The 19155-nt window shown below is 36.9% G+C and overlaps 1 protein-coding gene across 1 annotated transcript; it reads right to left on the bottom strand.

Annotated features, from left to right (window-relative positions):
• Positions 1-12124: 12124 nt before the first annotated feature.
• LOC307130336 (C3a anaphylatoxin chemotactic receptor-like) lies at positions 12125-18791 on the bottom strand (the record flags this gene model as incomplete). Its single annotated transcript, XM_079823300.1, has 4 exons — positions 12125-13002; positions 14294-14390; positions 17423-17498; positions 18739-18791. 4 exons carry the CDS (start codon positions 18789-18791, stop codon positions 12125-12127), a joined length of 1104 nt encoding a protein of 367 aa, XP_079679426.1.
• Between the last annotated feature and the right edge of the window lie 364 nt (positions 18792-19155).

The following is a 19155-nucleotide window of genomic DNA, read 5'->3' as shown; positions in this document are numbered from 1 at the left end:
TCATTCATTCATTCATTCATTCATTCATTCATTCATTCATTCATCACCATTCATTTTATTTTTGTATTTTTTTTTTGCCTTGATTTAAATATATTTTGTTTGATTTCGTTAAAGTGTGATTTTTGTTTGTAATTCCAAGTGTGTTTTGTTTTTTTGTTTGTTCGAATGTGGATTCTTGGGTTATATTACAACATTTGTTTGTGTATTTCTTTTTGGTTTGGATCTTTAAACGGGAGGGGTCGGCTGTGGTTATTAGTTGATTTTGTGTATTTGCACGGAGTGCTGTGTTGAATACTTGATACTTCAAGTGTGCGTGTTTGGGTATTCAGTGTGGGGTGGATTGTGCCATTTTCATTCATGTATTTGTTTATCTACAGCTGAATTTGTTATCAAAATAACAGAGAACACTTTTTTTTATTTGTGTTTATTTATACTTTGTATTATTTATTTAGTAATATAAATACACATTATATTGTATTTTATTCATTTTTTTCATGTATATCCTGAGTTAAACTGCTTACATTGTCAACCATTATCTTTCTAATTTATCATAATTGCATATTTGAATATATACCAGAAATCCTATTAGGCTATATTTATAATTTGAATCTTATTATTTGCAGTGGTGTAATGCAACGAAGTAATAATACTTAGTTACTGTATCTACATGAGTATTTTTTGGGAGAATCTGTACTTTACTTAAGTTTTTATATTTCTGTCAACTTTTACTTTTACACCACTACATTTCCGATATAAAATGTATACTTCTACTCCAATGCATTTCCCCAAAGCATTTTCGTTACTTACTACACAATAAATTCGGAAGCCTGCAAGTAAACATGTGCAAACAAGAGCTCACGCAACCTGTTGCCTAAAAAAAATTATCGTAAGTGGTTGCACTCAATTGATTTTATCTCAATTTAAACAAACAGCATGTTATAATTTTAACATACAGCATGTTATATGCATGTGTTGGAGACAGAGGGGAACAGGTCTCAGATATATGCTGCCCATCATAAAGCACGAGACAGACAGGGTCGGAGGAGAAGACTGGAAAATGTGACATAATGGACAATATTCGTCCGTTGCAATTCATGAGCGGTTCAGTGTGAATCAGCGCCTCCCGCTGCACATTTCACGGAGGAAAAATCCACAATCTTCGCGAGTTCAATGCCAGATTTGCACAACGTCAGATGCGCGAGACAAACACTGCCAGCGCGTGGATGCACGAAGCGCGCGCTGCACATTTCACGGAGGAAAACATCCACAAACTTTGCGAGTTCAATGCCGGATTTGCACCTCGGCTTGTCCTGAAAGCTGGATTTACAAACAGAAGCTGTTTACGGGCCACAACCTGTAAGTCTGATTTATTTTTCGTCGATGTGTTTTCCTGTAATAGCTTAATTGTACTTTGTAGCAAGGAAGTAAACAGATGACAACGCTGTTCTGCAAACCAGTCTGTTAAATGCTCATTCATACTTAAAGGGGTGGAAAACCACGATTTCACTATTCTAACTTTAGCTAACGTGTAATGTTGCTGCTTGAGCATAAACAACATCTGCAAAGTTACAACGTTCAAAGTTTAAAGCAAAGGGAGATATTTGCTTTTATTTGCTTTTAAAGAAATCAGTTTCTAAGAACTACAGCAAACGGCCAGCAGGCGACTACACACATTCCTCCAGGGTTGGTGACATCACCAGGCTCAATATTTACATAAACCCCTCCTCCGAGAATATTAAATAAGGGGGGGTGAGGCCATTTTGTATCGCGGCGCTGTTGTGGTATAGTTAGGCTGGAGTGGTGTTGCCGCGATACCAAGGAAACGCTGTTATTTTCATCCGGATTGCAGGTCTGGGGTACTTGCTCTGTTCAGCCTTCCTTGGGACGGGGGTGCGTTGCAGAGCGTTTAACATACAGCATGTTATATGTACGTGTGTATGAGACAGCGGGGAATCAGGCGCGCGCAGGGCTCCCTGCAGCACATCTAACAGAGGAAAACATCCACCGTCTTCGCGATTTCAATGCCAGATTTGCACAACGTCTGCTGCGTGAAAAAAACACTGCCGGTGCGTGGATGCACGACGCGCGCTGCACATTTCACGGAGGACAACACAAACTTCCACAAACTTCGCGAGTTCAATACAGGATATGCACCTCGGCTTGTCCTGAAAGCTGGATTTACAAACAGAAGCTGTTTACGGGCCACAACCTGTAAGTCTGATTTATTTTTCATCGATGTGTTTTCCTGTAATAGGTTGTAGCAAGGAAGTAAACAGATGACAACGCTGTTCTGCAAACCAGTCTGTTAAATGCTCATTCATACTTAACGTTATCCGACGAACACCTAATGTTACAAACACTAACGTTAAAATCTCAACAGCGAACCTGACATTAGTGTAAATGATTCTTTGATTAGAGCTTTTATGTATTGTTTATCTACAGGCATGCTAAACATGGTTCTGTGTGTGATTTGGCTAACTTACTAGTTAAAGCCAGTGCTTAGTGTTCGTTTTGGGTTAGTTCTTGCGACAGATATTTGGCTATAATCGTTCTAAAAATACAAAAGTTAAAGTGCCATTCAGTAGCGATCATTATAGATCCGCAGTCTTTACTCTTGAGGACTGAACAGGTTCTGCTCGATCATCTTCACTCAAATGTTCTGGGTCTGATTCGGGCTAATATGGTTTTATTGACGCCGTTGTTTCTAATACTGACCAAAGCACAGCCTCCGGTAAAGGGAAGGGCCGAGACGTTTCCGACAAACGTGCACTAGGCGGTTAGCGAATCACAACACACTGGGCCAGCTAACCAATCAGAGCCCACTGCGTATTTTTGAGGGACTGGCTTCATACAACCCGGAAAGCATCAGACCGTTTTACAAGGAGCAGTGTAGAATAAAGGTCAAATATATGAAAAATAAGGCAATTTTTTTTAAAACGAAGCATGAACACATGTTACAGTGCACCCCACAAACACAGTCAAGCCTTCAAAAGAATGTGTTTTACCACCCCTTTAACGTTATCCGACGAACACCTAACGTTAAAATCTCAACAGCGAACTTGGCATTAGTGTAAATGATTCTTTGATTAGAGCTTTTATGTATTATTTATCTACAGGCATGCTAAACATGGTTCTGTGTGTGATATGGCTACTATAGTAAAGCCAGTGTTTAGTGTTTGTTTTGGGTTAATAGTTCTTGCAACAGATATTTGGCTATAATCGTTCTAAAAATACAAAAGTGCCATTCAGTAGCGATCACTATAGATCCGCAGTCTTTACTCTTGAGGACTGAACAGGTTCTGCTCGATTATCTTCACTAAAATGTTCTGGGTCTGATTCGGGCTCAGATTGGTATGGTTTTATTGACGCCATCGTTTCTAATACTGACCAAAGCACAGTCTACCGATAAAGGGGTGTATCGCTTCCGACAAACGTGCACTGCGGTTAGCGAATCAGAACACACTGGGCCAGCTAACCAATCTGAGCCCATCACGTATTTTTGAGGGACTGGCTTCATACAACCCGGAAAGCATCAGACCGTTTTATATGGGATGATTTTTGACTCAAAATGATTAATGAATGCACGCACAATTATCCATGTACTAGATAAATGTTATGAATGTATCTTACTAGCGACAAACAAATGCCATTCGATTTGAATCTGTGGAATTCGGGTCTGAATGATTGTGCAGCGATTTATACATGTTTGCGAATAAAAATTTTCTGTTCTGCATTCATAAATCATAAATTGCTCATTCAAAAAGTAATCTGTGCATTTGTGAATCAGGTGACACGCGTGCATTTATTGACGTCTTGTTCGAGTGGATCGCGTTCGGTTCATTTAGATTTTGAGACTTCATTTTCGCAGTTTACAGCATTTCAAGACCCGCACACACACAAACAACCAACTAACAAGCCCAGTGCTATTCATTAATGTGTAAACGATTTTAAAAATTTGCAAATGTGCGTTACTACACTGAAACAAATGCTTTTCAACTGGTGTCTGTAGAATTAAGATTTTCATTAACGTGAAGCATTTTGTACCAATAAAGTCATTTTGTAGCATATATATGTGCTATTTTGTAGTAAAGTGTCATGATTTCCACGTGCAAAAAGTAATCCGTGCATTTGTGGATCAGGTGACGCGCATGCATTCATTGACTCGTTTGTGAGTCGATCCTATTTGATTCATTTGGATTTTGAGACTTTCATTTCGCCGGTTTGGCCTTGCACGATCCACACACAGAGAGATGTGTAAGAAAACCTGCTGCCACTAGATGGCAGTATCTGCCAAAACAGACACCGGCACCGGAATCAAGCGTTCTCACCCATATTATGCTTAAAGTGGCTTAAGAAAGTGATATTAAAACACCAAATTCACTACACACTTTATTTATAAAACATATTTTGTAGGCTACAGACAAGCAGAAAAATATGAACTCTAAACGCGAATGTTTCCTCGTTGTAAAGATAACGCTTAACAGTAGGCTAACATTAAAATCACAGTCTTGCTACTTTGTATAGGCAAGCAGATTGAATCAGGTTATGAACAACATTTTATCATCACAACATTATTCTCCAATAGAAGACCATTATACAATGCTTAACATGCAATATAGCAAGTGGATGTTCAATTAGATGTATAGTTTTATTATCACCATCTTACTGCATTAAGCCACGTTAAGCGTTTGATGAATCAAATAGGATCGACTCACAAACAAGTCAATGAATGCATGCGCGTAACCTGATCCACAAATGCACGGATTACTTTTTGCACGTGGAAATCATGACACTTTACTACAAAATAGCACATATATATACTCACAAAATGACTTTATTGGTACAAAATGCTTCACGTTAATGAAAATCTTAATTCTACAGACACCAGTTGAAAAGCATTTGTTTCAGTGTAGTAACGCACATTTGCAAATTTTTAAAATCGTTTACACATTGATGAATAGCACTGGGCTTGTTAGTTGGTTGTTTGTGTGTGTGCGGGTCTTGAAATGCTGTAAACTGCGAAAAGGAAGTCTCAAAATCCAAATGAACCGAACGCGATCCACTCGAACAAGACCTCAATAAATGCACGCATGTCACCTGATTCACAAATGCACAGATTACTTTTTGAATGAGCAATTTATGATTTATGAATGCAGAACAGAACATTTTTATTCGCAAACATGTATAAATCGCTGCACAATCATTCAGACCCGAATTCCACAGATTCAAATCGAATGGCATTTGTTTGTCGCTAGTAAGATACATTCATAACATTTATCTAGTACATGGATAATTGTGCGTGCATTCATTAATCATTTTGAGTCAAAAATCATCCCATAAATTTATCATCATTACTCCAGTCTTCAGTGTCATATGACCCTTCAAAAATCATTCTAATATGATGATTTGATGCTCAAAAAATACTTGATGTGTGCATCCTTGCTGAATACAAGTATTGATTTCTAATTAAAATAAAATTCTTACTGAACCCAAACTTTTAAATGGTAGTGTATTGTTACAAAAGCTTTGCATTTTAGATAAATGCTGTTCTTTTGAACTTTCTATTCATCAAGGAATCCTGAAAAAAAAAAAAAGTTTTCAATCATGTGACACTGAAGACTGGAGTAATGATAAAAATAAAAAAAAATCAACTTTGTAACATATTCAAGTGGAAAAGAGTTATTTCAATTTTAATAATATTTCACAATATTACAGTTTTTCCTGTACTTATAATTAAATAAATGCAGCCTTGGTGAGCATACAAAACTTTTTTGACTTTTTTAAATTTTTAACCATTTATGAGCCACGAAAAGCCCTGATTACCTAGATGAGCAACAACTTTTTTTGATAGTTGAATCACTAGTTTGTCCAGCACATTTAAATTGCCCACTGTTCTTCAGAAAAATACAAACACTCACCATGTACTCCTTCACCAGGCATGCCTCATCCTCACCGAGGTAGATACATCGAGCTCTGAGGATAGCCTCTCTCTTTATATGGACATCACTTGTCTGAAAAAAATCTAATTTGTAATATTTACAATCCATAAACAGTTGGCAGAAAAATGAATTACCTTAATTATAACCCATTGTTTTGAATATAAGACAAACCCCTTTTTTAGGACCAAATTGAAAATACTGTCACATTGCACATTTTTATTTTTATATTGTACGTTTGGTAAATACTGGTAAAAAATAAAAAAAGACTTTAATACAATAAAAATTAAAATCACCTGTAGTTCTCATTTCCAGTAGATTTCACAATGACTGATTTATTTTCTGACAGATTTTGGCATGACAAACAGGGGTTTGATCCACATGATCCATATTTTGTTTTTCGCTTAGGCCTATCACATAGCGCTGGAAAGACAGCAGTTTCTCCCTGAAGTTGGAGGGCAAGTGCTGGGCAATATTTGTTCTGCAGCGTAATGGTAATACTGGCATGAAGCGAGCAAAGCATTTTCTGTTCATTCCTATGAAAGTTGAACTTCACGCTCAACTTTAATAAGAATTAACTGAAAATGCTCCCCCTGCTCCGTGCCAGTTGACACTAGGGGGGCTTCACTCTTGCGAACCTGAAGATGCTCAACTTGCATAGGAAAGAACTGAATATGCTCGCTCCGTAGCAGTAGACACGCACCATATTGTGCTTGTTTCCATTTCCTCTCATACACACACCACTCGAACCTTCTATAAAATAATCTTTCATACATTTCGGAAAAGCTAGTATTACATGCATGGTTAAAACATTGGTTTAGTGTTTTTAGATAGATTGTTTACTGTATTGAATAATGCTCCATAATGAAATACTACTTACTGTGCAAATTGTTGGAACAAAACTCTCGGACTGGACTGAAAATGTGAACCTGGAAACTCCGTCTGTTGTCACTTGCATGTGCAAGGAACACCTCAAATGAAAGCAAGCACACAATGATTATTATTCTCCATTCTGGATACATTTACCACACTTTTAAAGCTAGCAAAAAGAAGGGATGTCTCTGTAGTAAAGATAAAAAAACATCCATAACCAAATATAAATGTTCTAGCGTTGAGCATATTATATAATGCTTCATAACCACTATTTTCTTAAATCAGTCAACAGATTGTTTACTATATTGAATGATGTTCCATATTGAAATACTACTTACTGTGCAAATTGTTGGAACAAAACTCTGGGACTGGACTAAATGTGAACCTGGAAACTCTATGCAAGGAACACCTCAAAGAAAAGCAAGCATACAATGATTATTATTGTTCATTCTGGATACATTTATCAGACTATTAAAGTTAGCTAAATGAATGGCTTCAGTGGTAAAGATATTTGCAGGATCATAGTAACCCCTTGTTAAAGTGTAACACTAAAAAGGTTCAGAATTCCAACGCTATACTGTGAATGTGAATTTGAACTATAGGAAATATGTGGAAATTCTCCACATTTTATAAAATATTACAGCACACACACACACACACACACACACACACACACACACACACACACACACACACACACACACACACACACACACACACACACACACACACACACACACACACACACACACACACACACACACACACACACACACACACACACACACACACACACACACAGTCGTTGACTGATTTATTGGAGGCTTTTCACACAGAACGCGTTTTCCATTCCATTGTTTTTCTATGTAACTTACACAAACGCTACATTTACGTGTTTCACGTGTCACCACAGTGATTTTCAGCCACTGAAACCGTCAGGCGCTCGGCTAACTTGTATGTGTAACCACCAAAGACACATTAGAAGCCACAGCCGATTCTAGCTAGCCTGGTTAAAACCAGACCATTCTCAGTAGTGACTGAGTTATGGTCTGGCAAACCTTCATAGACAAATCATTTCCAAAGGGGCGTCACCAACGGGCGTCGCTCAAATGCCTCTGGGCGCAATTGGATAGACCTAAAACCAATCAGAGCGATGAGGGAGATGACGTATGCAGAGCGACGGAGAAACATCTACTCTGGCCGTTTCTCAATATGCGTTTTTGTCTGTACTGTCTATGGTCTGTACTTGTGTTCTCAAATAGGAAATGTCTGGTCACCTTACCTAAACCACATATTAATGTTTAATTATTTTTAAAATGTAAACGAAAAGAGGCAGGGTGTTTTATACTTCGTTTTATTATAAATATATAAGATAATGAATGTAGGCCTAACTACGCGTTGCCTGAACCACATGTGTGTGGCTAATATGTTTAAGTTTTTGTTTTGTTTTTTTATGAAATGAGGCAGTGGTGTTTTATGACATATTTTGTACGCGAACTTCTGACTTGCGTGGAGAATGAACTCCCGATGACGGTAATAGTTAATATTAAACATATTATAGCCACACAAATGTAGTGAAGGCAATGCATATTATCTTCAATGCATGTATATAACAAAACGAAATATTTAAAAAACCCGGCCTCTTTTCGTTTACATTAAAAAATAAAAACATGTAATATGTGTGCATAATATAGGCAATGATTATCACTGTAATACAATGAGATATGACATAAAACAAAATCCAGTCTCTTTTTGTTAAATGTTAGTTTAATGCGTGATCAATATCCATTTTAAAAGTATAAGTAAAAGGTATAAGAAGCTATACAATACATAAAGCAATTCAGTCAAAGAAAGTCAGCGCTAGGAGACTACAACGATAAAGTTTAATAGCTTACAAATATAAAGTTATGAAACTTCACTTTGCCCTCAGACAAAACGATCTGTCAGGGAACGAATTATAGATTAATGAGAGCAAAGATCAGCCGTTAGATCTACACAAGACGAATCATATCTTCACATCAGAGCCAGCGGCAGACGGCAGAAGGACTGGCCGAGGAAAGGCGCCTCTCGGTGGGGTTGAGCAATTGAGCGCCGCTGGTCCACTGGAGCTCACAACTCCCGAAAACGGCAGATCAAATTTTCAAAAAGGCGCTCTCTTTATAAATAAACCACAGATTTGAGCTTTAAAAACAACTACATTCTCGCCTGAAAAGGACTTAAAACTATATTTTGTGAAACATTAACACTACCAGAGGGCTCTCGCTAAGACAAGCAAGCTGGTATATCAGACTTTTGCCGAATCCAGTCGGTAAGACAGCGATAACATCTTTTTTTAGATATGAAGGCTTCTAGTGTTGTTCTTTGCTCTGGTTTTAACGGAATGGGAAAGTTTAAATCGCTTAAAACAGCCGCGATAGCTGATAGTGATGTTCCACTGCTGCATCCATCTTTGTAGTCAGTGTACAAAATCTGCTTCACTGTCGCTGCGCTGTCGTCATCGTGTAAAGCCCGCCTCAACGTTTCTGATTGGTGCCTCGATTTCTGGGGTTTAGAAATGGGTTTGAATGGGCTCTTTGCCAGACTACTTGCAGAGCAAATCTAAATTTGCCGGAAGTTGTCTGGGTATTCCCAGGCTAGATTCTAGCAGCACCGGCGGCGGTTCACGTTAAAGCTGTTCTCGGTGTGAACGGCTGATGACGACTGGAGCTCAAAAACGTTGAAGCAACTTTAAATAGGAGCTATCTTTATGAATAAACGGTATATTTTACGTTTATAAAGCAACATTCTTGCCAAAAAATATCTTAAAAGTACATTACATGACATAAATCGGTAGTATTTGTCAGTGATGCGCGGGTCAATGTTTAAACAACCCGCACCCGACCGACGTTTTCAACTAACCCGCCCGCAACTCGGACCGCAAAAAAAAAGAAGAAAATATTGTACCCGACCCGCTTCCTGACCCGCATTTTTTAAAAGTAGTAAATGCTCATCGTAGCTCATTGGGCCATTGAGAAAATGTTTCAGGCCCTGGCGTGGTGCGCTCAGAGGTGCAGCAGCGAGAGCAGGAAGTTCTTGCGGCGGCCCATCATTTTCCATTTCAGCTCCAGATGCATAGGCCTATTATTGATGAACGCGATGTTTATGTTTCGACCCGGCTTGAAGAATTCATCAGCCCACATTTGGAAAACATTTGGAAAAGTGTGAAAGCCCTTAGGAGCGCAAACTGTTATTTTTCTGAATGCTGTATGATATAGCCTAGTGTTATGTAATACAGGCTTGATTTATTCATTTATTTCGTTTAATTTTCTTAACAATTAAGATGCTGCATGTGTTTATCCAGTCTAATCGAAGTGTGCGTCTCTCCCCCGACTTTCCCAACAAAAATCCCGCCCCCTCTCAGAAAATACATAAAACTGACTTTAAATGCGTTTAAAAGTAGCCTATTAAAATGGTACAATGGCATTGCTCAGTTCAACGTTTTGGGAAATCGGGCATTTTGTCCCGCGTCAGCATTTATTCAAAAGTTAATAACGCTCAACATTCAAAAGGTAAATAAGGATTTATTGACGATCCGACCGACCGTGACCCGAATATCATTAAAAATATTTTTGGATGACTCGTAACCGCGGGTAACCGCGGGTGGCCGCGGGCACCCGCTCATTTTGGATCAACCCGCGCATCACTGGTATTTGTATATAAGGCTGCCGGCGCGCGAGGTAACTTATGTGATCGATGGCCGCTGTGGAATTTGTCCAATATGGGTTCTGAACCTTTTATATTCTTTAACGTTATAGTCAAAAAACTATTTATTGTGATAAACAGTAATGTATAATATGAAATATTACTTACCGTGCGAATCCATTGAATGATGAAACTTGATTAAACTCTCACTGCGTGAAACCTATGCGTGAAACTGACTGCAAAGGCGCCAAAGAAACAGTATTCACGCGCATGCGCAGAGAACCAACCTTTTTTTTACATTTACATTTATGCATTTGGCAGACGCTTTTATCCAAAGTGGACTGAGTTACAGTGGCCTTATTACAGGGACAATCCCCCCCCGAGCAACATGGAGAAAAGTGCCTTGTTCAAGGACACACTGGTGGTGACCGCTGGGATCGAACCAGCAACCTTCTGCATATCAGTTCCATGGTTTTAAGCCACTGGACCAACTTTTATACTGGATTTAATTAATTTACTTAGCTTTTATTAAATTCAAAAACTAAATTTAAATGATTTAGGAAAGCTAAATTTTATTAAGCTTAATTTAGTAAGGGCAATAATCATTTTTTTTTTCAGTGTATATATATATATATCTATCTGTAACATATTTTGATTAGATAACCATCAAGTGTTCTAAAGTAGAAGCTAATAAAGTGTGAAATATAGGCTATATATAATATAGGCCTACATATGTGTCTTTCAATGCTATGTGTGAAAATGGCCATCTTTAAGCATGACTGTTTGGATTTATGAAATGGTAACATTTTGCGATAAGAGTCCATTTTTAACATTAACTAAGGTTGATAAAAGTATTGTTCATCAACATTTACTAATACATTTTAAAGTTGTCTCTTACATTAGTTACTGTACTATGAATTAACATAAATGTTAAAACTGAACACAATTTTGCTGCTCCAACTGTGTATAGAACAATTTTTAAATCATTTGTTTACTCCTTTTGTGTTTTGCATTTACTTGTACTTTTACTTTCAATACTTAAGTACGTTTAATATGAAAAAAAAAATACTTTTCATACTTAAGTACAATACATATCACATACTTTAAAACTTTTACATATTCTAAACAGTGACTTTAACTTCTACCTAAGTAATTTTCTGGCAAGATATCTATACTCAAGTATGGCTTTTGAGTACTTTATACATCACTTATTATTTGTTATTTGATGTTTTAGGTGAATAAAGCCCTTCAATAAGAATTTGCTAAAATTCTGTGAGAACATAAAATCCTTAAGAAAATTTCAATCAAATACATATTTTTGATGCACTGATATATTGTTTGTTTTATTCAGAATAAAGTTCAAACATAAATCAGCATAACAAATTGAACTGTTGCATATTTGTATTTATAAAAAAATCACAAACACATATAATTTTCCCATAATCGTTAGAAGAGACTTTCACCATTTGGTTCAACACAAATTACACAGTCATACAACAAACATGAATTTTGAAAGTGATGTTTTTGTTGTTGACAGGTTTTTTTAGATATGGAATTCAGTGGTTGTGGTTGTCGCAATTATTTTAGACACTTTCAAACAGTTAAAATGTGTTTGTCTGGTTCTGCCCATCCTTTTATATCTGCCTTCCTCTAAAGTCCAGATGATCTTCAGCAAACGCCGTCTCCAGCACCAGCAGCAGAGACTGTTTAAGCTTCTTCTTATATTCATCACACATGAACACATAGAGAATGGGGTTCAGACAGCTGTTGAGTTTAACCAGATAGAAACAGATTCTCATTGCATTCCAAAGTTCAGTCCCGATGGGTGCAGTTATTTCATAGAAATGTAAAACATGATATGGGAAGCAGCATATAAAAAATGTCAGGACAACAGCGATAATGACCCGGTACGAGCTGAGCTGCTTCCTCATTTTGAGGTGTTTGATTCGTACTCCAATAGCAATGTATGAAGATGCAATGATCAGGAAGGGGATGAGAAAACCCACTAAAAATTCATATGTGATCAGAAACAAATACGCATGTACAGTGAAGAAAGGGATGCAGCAGCTGATGGATAAAACCCACACGATCATGCAGATGATCCTGGCTCTAAACACAGTTCGGTTATTTTGAGCCCAAACAACCATCCATGTGCACAGGCATCGGTCCAGACTGATAACTACAAGAAATAAAATGCTAGAAAACATATTTAGAGCTATCGTCATGTGGACAAAATGCATAAAGGATTGGTACGAAAAGTAAGGAATACTATCTGTTATGATGAAGGCTAATATGAAGAGGAAGTCTGCAATCGCCAAGTTGAGAAACCAAATAGAGTTGACTGTCGTCTTCATCCTGCAGCCAGTCAGAAATATGACAATCCCATTTCCAATTAAACCAACTATACAGGTGACAATGGAAATTGATATATAGAAGATCTCAAAGTTTGTATAGTGTAGGAAATCATCTGTTGTGCCTCTGGTCAAGTTTCCATATCCAAAACGTGTGGCTTCTACAAAAAAAAGAAAAAAAAAGAAAAATTAATACACATGTGAGTGCTGCTTTTTGGGTTTGCATCATCTTAACATTTCTGTATTTCGTGTGCGACATAATTTTTCCATGCAGTTTCACACACCAAAATGCCATTTTCTTGAGATTTTGGGGATACAAACCTAACATAAAACTTGATTAAAACATCAACAAAAGGAAAATGGAACTGACAAAGATATTTAACATAAACTACAGTAATTCACATAAATTCTGCAATCTGATTTAATCTTTTAATAAATATTTTGTCTTGTCATTTATGAGGAGTCTGTCCATAGTATTGAATAAGAAACTTTTGGCATTGTCCTCGTGCTTTATGGGCATTTGCGTGGCAATCAGCACCAGATATTGACCACAGTGTTTGAACAAATAATTTCAATTTCATCAGTTGATTTTAGGGAGATTTGTGAAACATAAAAAATTGTGAATGAGGTGTTTATGAGTGAATTGTAAATCAAAGCAATGAGTCAACAAAAAGAGTTTCTGAGTTTTAAAACAAATATTAAACAAATATTGTAAAATGCACTTATTATTAGGAGTACTATATACTTTTTGAAAATATTTTTACAGTGTAAAGGTGGTTAGATGAAATAAAGAAGATCAGTCACAATCCAGACTGCAAACCGCTTGAAGAAAGAAGAACAAATGCAGTTCAGTCTAACATTAAAATAGTGTTATTCCAGAAGTTATCGGTTACATTTTGAAGACATTGTTTGGGCAAATGCCACGGGCACCAAATTATTTAATACATTCCTACTCTGTAATCTAACTTTTGTTTATTGATTTATTGTTTGTCCAGTTTTATTCATTTGAAAAATAATATGCCCCTTATGTAAATGAAAAAATGCAATATTGTTATATATTCCACAACAATCTAAGTGTAATTTTTAAACTGTGAGGCAAATGTATTCATGGGATACATTTATATACAGACTAACAAATAGTTTGTAATATTGTATTATTTGCTATTATATACTTATTAATAATATAATTGGATTTAGCAGGCACGGTATCTGTTTGTATTGACTGTATCATAAACAGTTTTGCATTTACTACTGAGAGGTGTTTAAAAACAACAACAACAACAACAACAACAACAACAACAACAACAACAACAACAACAACAACATCTTACCCATTTTGAGCTGTTAATGCACTGGGACAAGCCGGTATCTTGGAATCTTCTTAGTCTTGCTGAGAGATTGTTGGTCTTGGACAGCAAACCCTGGTACAGCCCTAGACTGATCTGCTGTTACTGATAGTGGCCATCTTGATGAAATGATTACAGCGGTATATGGCATCACAGTGGGAAGTGGACATGTACCGCAGAACCTGTCCTTCCACAGAATGTTCCTGTAGCTCAAACACAGAGCATAGTGCTATATTACATTCAAATGCATGAACTGATAAAAAAAATCTTTCTATAATTAATCTGAAAGTCACAAAAATAGTATGTTTGGTCTGAAGTAAAAAGGAAACATTATAGTTTTCTTAATTTTTTTTGTTTAAATGCTTACACAATTTTTGAAACTATGGCTCCATTTCTCGAAACTCTTCACACAAAACCACAAAACACAACATGCAAAACATCACATCTCTTGCAAAACAAAACACTTAATTCAAAGTATTTTAACTCTTCTAAAAATTGTATTTTTTGCATAGTAACTCCACTACACTGTAAAAAGGTTGCTGTAAATGTTACAGTAACTTACTGGCAGCTGGATGCCAGTAAGTTACTGTAAAAGTGTTTACAGTATCATTACTGTAATTTAATTTACAGTAATAATAATGTATACTGTATTGATATTTACAGTATGAGTACTGTATTTTTATTTACAGTACAAGTACCATATTTTCATTTACAGAAATAATACTGTATATTGTATTATTTACAGTATGAGTACTGTTTTTCATTTACAGTACAAGTACCGTATTTTTCTTTACAGTATTAGAAATGATTTCCTATTAAAAAATTATATTTTTTTTTACGATTTGAGTTTAGCTTAATTTACTTTAAACAAAATTAATTTAATTTTAATCTACATGTCATAGGTAAGGTTGCAATGAAGTTGAAACGGATCTAATCACAGCAGTCAGTTTTATTTAACACAGAACTCAAAATACTCAGAAAACAAAGGAACAAAACAACCAAACCAAACACTGAGTTTAAAAAGACAAACCAATTAATGAAATTAACAACAGGTGTAACTGATGATTAAATAATGAAAAACCACTACAGCACTGTAAACTATGTTTTTTACCCTCCAAAAAATCATGAGTCCTCATGAACATTTGTCATTCAAATATGCTGTTTAATTGTTTAACTGTTTAACATTTACTTTAAAAAGTACATTTTACTAATGTGTTTGAATTCATCCTGTGTATTTAAAGGACAACTCTGGGGAAAAATGAACCTGGGGTAATTAACACATGGTTACCGAATAGATAGTTCTCTGGGATGCGTTTTCAAGAAAATTGAATGTAAAGAGTTTTATCTCTAAAAACAGATTAGCTTATAACGCTAGTCTATGAGGCATATAATAAGTAAAATTAAATCACTAGTTAATACCACTGACAAGGCTCAAAATAGCCTCACACTAACACGGTAGCATAATGAAAGATACTTTATAAAGACAGTACATTACGCGTATACAGACAGGAGCCATCTTGGAAAACAGTCTCAACGAATCGAGCCGCGAACGCTGTGCTAAGTGATGAACTGTCACAGGGTGTTTTGGTGTTAGTTCATGTTTTTAGTTCATCACGTTTACTGTCATGTTTCTAAGTTTTTCTTGTTCTGTTAGCTTCCTGGTTTTGTCGTGTTTCATTGTCATGTGACTCCCATGCCCTCACGTGATCTTGTGTCTTGTCCTGTCATTGGTTCATTGTTTAATCACTGTTCACAGGTGTCACTTGTCTTGTCATTAGTCTGTGTATTTAAGCCCTCATGTTTGCTGTGTGTCCTTGTCTGTTATTAACGTTGTAACCTGTTGGTGGTGAGTTTTCTTGTCAAGTCTGTTTTATTCAGTCTAGTTTGTCACAGCCAAGTTTTGTTTGTTGTTTTGCCAAGTTATGATTTATGTTAAGATTTATGTTTGGATAAATAAAGAACTGCACATGGGTTCAGCAACTTGCCTCCAGTGAAAACTTTTACATGAACATAGACAGTAAAAGAAATGGACAGAGCGACTCCATAGACTTCAACGGGGAGAACTGAAGTCAGGTAGAAGCACTCACTTCCTGATAGCTGAGTGTACTCCGCAGCCTCAGACTGAGCTTGACGACGTAGATGTGACGTGAGCAGCCTGTCCGACAGTGGCAAGTTTTCTAGTAGTTGTGCAACGTAAAATCTGAATCACCGAATCTTGCAGAAACAAAGAGAGTGAGCAGGAGCATCTTTTGATGAATGAAGCAGGATCTGCAACATCTCTATATGCGTTTATGCCTCCACGTCCCCCCGATTGCCTCATAGACAGTAAAAGATTGCCTACGAGCTTCTCCTCGGGTCTATACGGTAATTTGCTCAACAACGCGACACAGTCGCGTGGTTATGACGCAATCGTTAGCCTATATTTTACAAAAACAGCTTCTACGGGGTGATAGTGTAAGATACAAGGTAATGGAGCCTTTTATACATTGTCGTGTTTGTTTAGAAATAAACAATGGACGAATGGAGTCTTTAAACGCCTCAGATGTCAAGATATTCACTGTCAAAGTGAGGCCAAAATGAATGGGAGTCAATGGGATGCTAACAACAGGTGATGGCTTGGTTAGCAATGGCTGCCCCTATGGGTGGTACGCTTTCCGGGGGCTAGGCTACCCCCTTGGTGATGAACTGTGACTTGGAATCTCATATGGTCAGTTGTTTCCGGAAGAAAGCACTGAACACAACAGAGAAAATAAATAAATAAAAATATATATATTTTTTTTTTAACTGAACGCAACAGCGACTAGTGCTTCAAAAGGATACACACTAAAGAGATGGCGGATTATTCAACCGTGGCTCAACTTGTCGAGGCTGTTTTCCAAGATGGCTCCTGTCTGTATGTGAGGCTATTTTGAGCCTTGTTAGTGGTATTAACTAGCAATTTAATTTTACTTATTCTATGCCCCATATACTAGCATTATAAGCTAATCTGTTTTTAGAGATGAAACTCTTTACATTCGATTTTCATGAAAACGCATCCCAGAGAACTATCTATTTGGGAACCATATGTTAATTACCTCTTGGTTCATTTTTCACCGGAGTTGTCCTTGAACATGGCTAAAAATGAAAACATGCTGAAAAGCAGAACAAGCCTTCAATAATTTTGCCAATCGAAGTCAACAAGCTCTCTGATGAAAGATGCCACAAGGGAATTTAGGCTGGCGATTTTTCTCTGGACCCTTTTTCCAGATGTCTGGCTGATCTGTGATTTTGATTGGCATTTGGTGCCATCAGGGTTTATTCTCAGAATGAACCTGCAAGCACAAGAAAAAACACATTTATCAAACCACTGCTTTCCCAACAGTCATAACATGGTGCTGTATGCACTTTGATGTTGATAAAAGCAATATGTACTATATAAATAAATAATTAATTGTACAGTGTAGACAGATTATAATGGAACTTTGTGGGATTGCAATTAAAACGAGGGACACATTTTTTGTGATTATAAAGGGACAGCTCTTTGCGTGCTTTCTGCCATGCCAACTCAAACATCCAGTAGCCTAAGCATGATTTTCTGTTAAAATAACAGTGGTTTGTGAATGAAGATACTTTATCGGGAAACACTTAGGTGATTCAGTACAGTGACCGGGAGGGGACATGTTCGGTTCACTTAGTTTTGTCATGGCCACAATATTTAAACTTGTGGGAACGTGATAATATGTTGTTGCCATGAGATATGCATTCTTGGGAATGTCATATTAAGTCATGGGAACGTGATAATTAATCGTGGCCACGAGATCATTTTGTTGAGTTAACGACATCATTATGTCGTGGCCTCGACTTCATATTTTGAGAGAATGACATCTATTTCTCGTGGCCACGAGTTATGTTTAGGGAACCACACCGGTACGTATAGCCTACTGTAACCACAGCAGTCGGAAATGGATATGACTCATGAAACATCATTTTACTTTGAATTAGGAATGGCATATACAGATAAAGTGCAGTATCTGGCATTAAGACATGGTTACGTTATTAAGAGAAAGACACTGAAGCGCATTCTTAAGTTGAATGGGCTTTTCCGTCGAAAATTTGCTGGCTTGAATGAACCAGAAGTCATCGCGCAAAAGGAGCGTGCGCAGCATGTTAAAGCTATCGCCCCAGTTTCTACACGTCTAGCTCCTTTTATCAGGAACAAATGGCCATAACCTGCAAATAGACATAACATTTTGTGCGTGGTAAATTACGTGATTTCATTCATGGTTATTATATTTGACAGATTATATCTTATCCACAAATTTTACCTCTTGAAATGCCTTTAAATGGCAAGTTAGACCATTAACATAGTTATACACTTGCCAAAAAGTGATTTAAAGCCTCCACTTATTTATTGAACTGTTCTTTCTGCCTAAATATTACTTGATTTCATTCATGATGGTTATATTTGACAGCTCATTCAGTCCTTTTTACTTATTGAAATACCTTTTAAAGGGTCAATCAATACACTTTTTGGCAAGGGTATAACTATGTTACTGGTCATTTTCTCTGTACCTGTGTTCTTTGATTCTGCTGTCACTGCTGCACATGTGGAGCACGCGTCCCATTTTCTCACAACTCTTTACGCTCATTTAAGACTGCTCTTTTGAGGATACTCAACAAACCGGACGTTTTGGCATAATTGTGCTATTATTCGTTGAAGTGCGAAAGAGTACTTTTTTTAGTTATTTTTTTACACATTTTAGCAATTTAAAAAAGTTGTATGCCGTTTTTACAGGGCACCCCTGCTCTCGCCAGATGCAGATGCTCTACATCATTGTTGGTCAATATCATAACGCTTTTTAATTAATTTATGATTACCTCTGAATGAACGTATTCATTGCCTCTTCCTGGTACTGCACATTGAACACATAGCAGCCAAACAAGATAGCTAATGCAGATTGAAAATCTGTTGCTATGATGACTCTGCCC

Source organism: Gobio gobio (genome assembly GCF_949357685.1).
Source record: "Gobio gobio genome assembly, chromosome: 8".
Classification (NCBI taxonomy): domain Eukaryota; kingdom Metazoa; phylum Chordata; class Actinopteri; order Cypriniformes; family Gobionidae; genus Gobio; species Gobio gobio.
The sequence above is the reverse complement of the archived record's forward strand: the minus strand, read 5'-3'. Positions and strand labels throughout refer to the sequence as shown.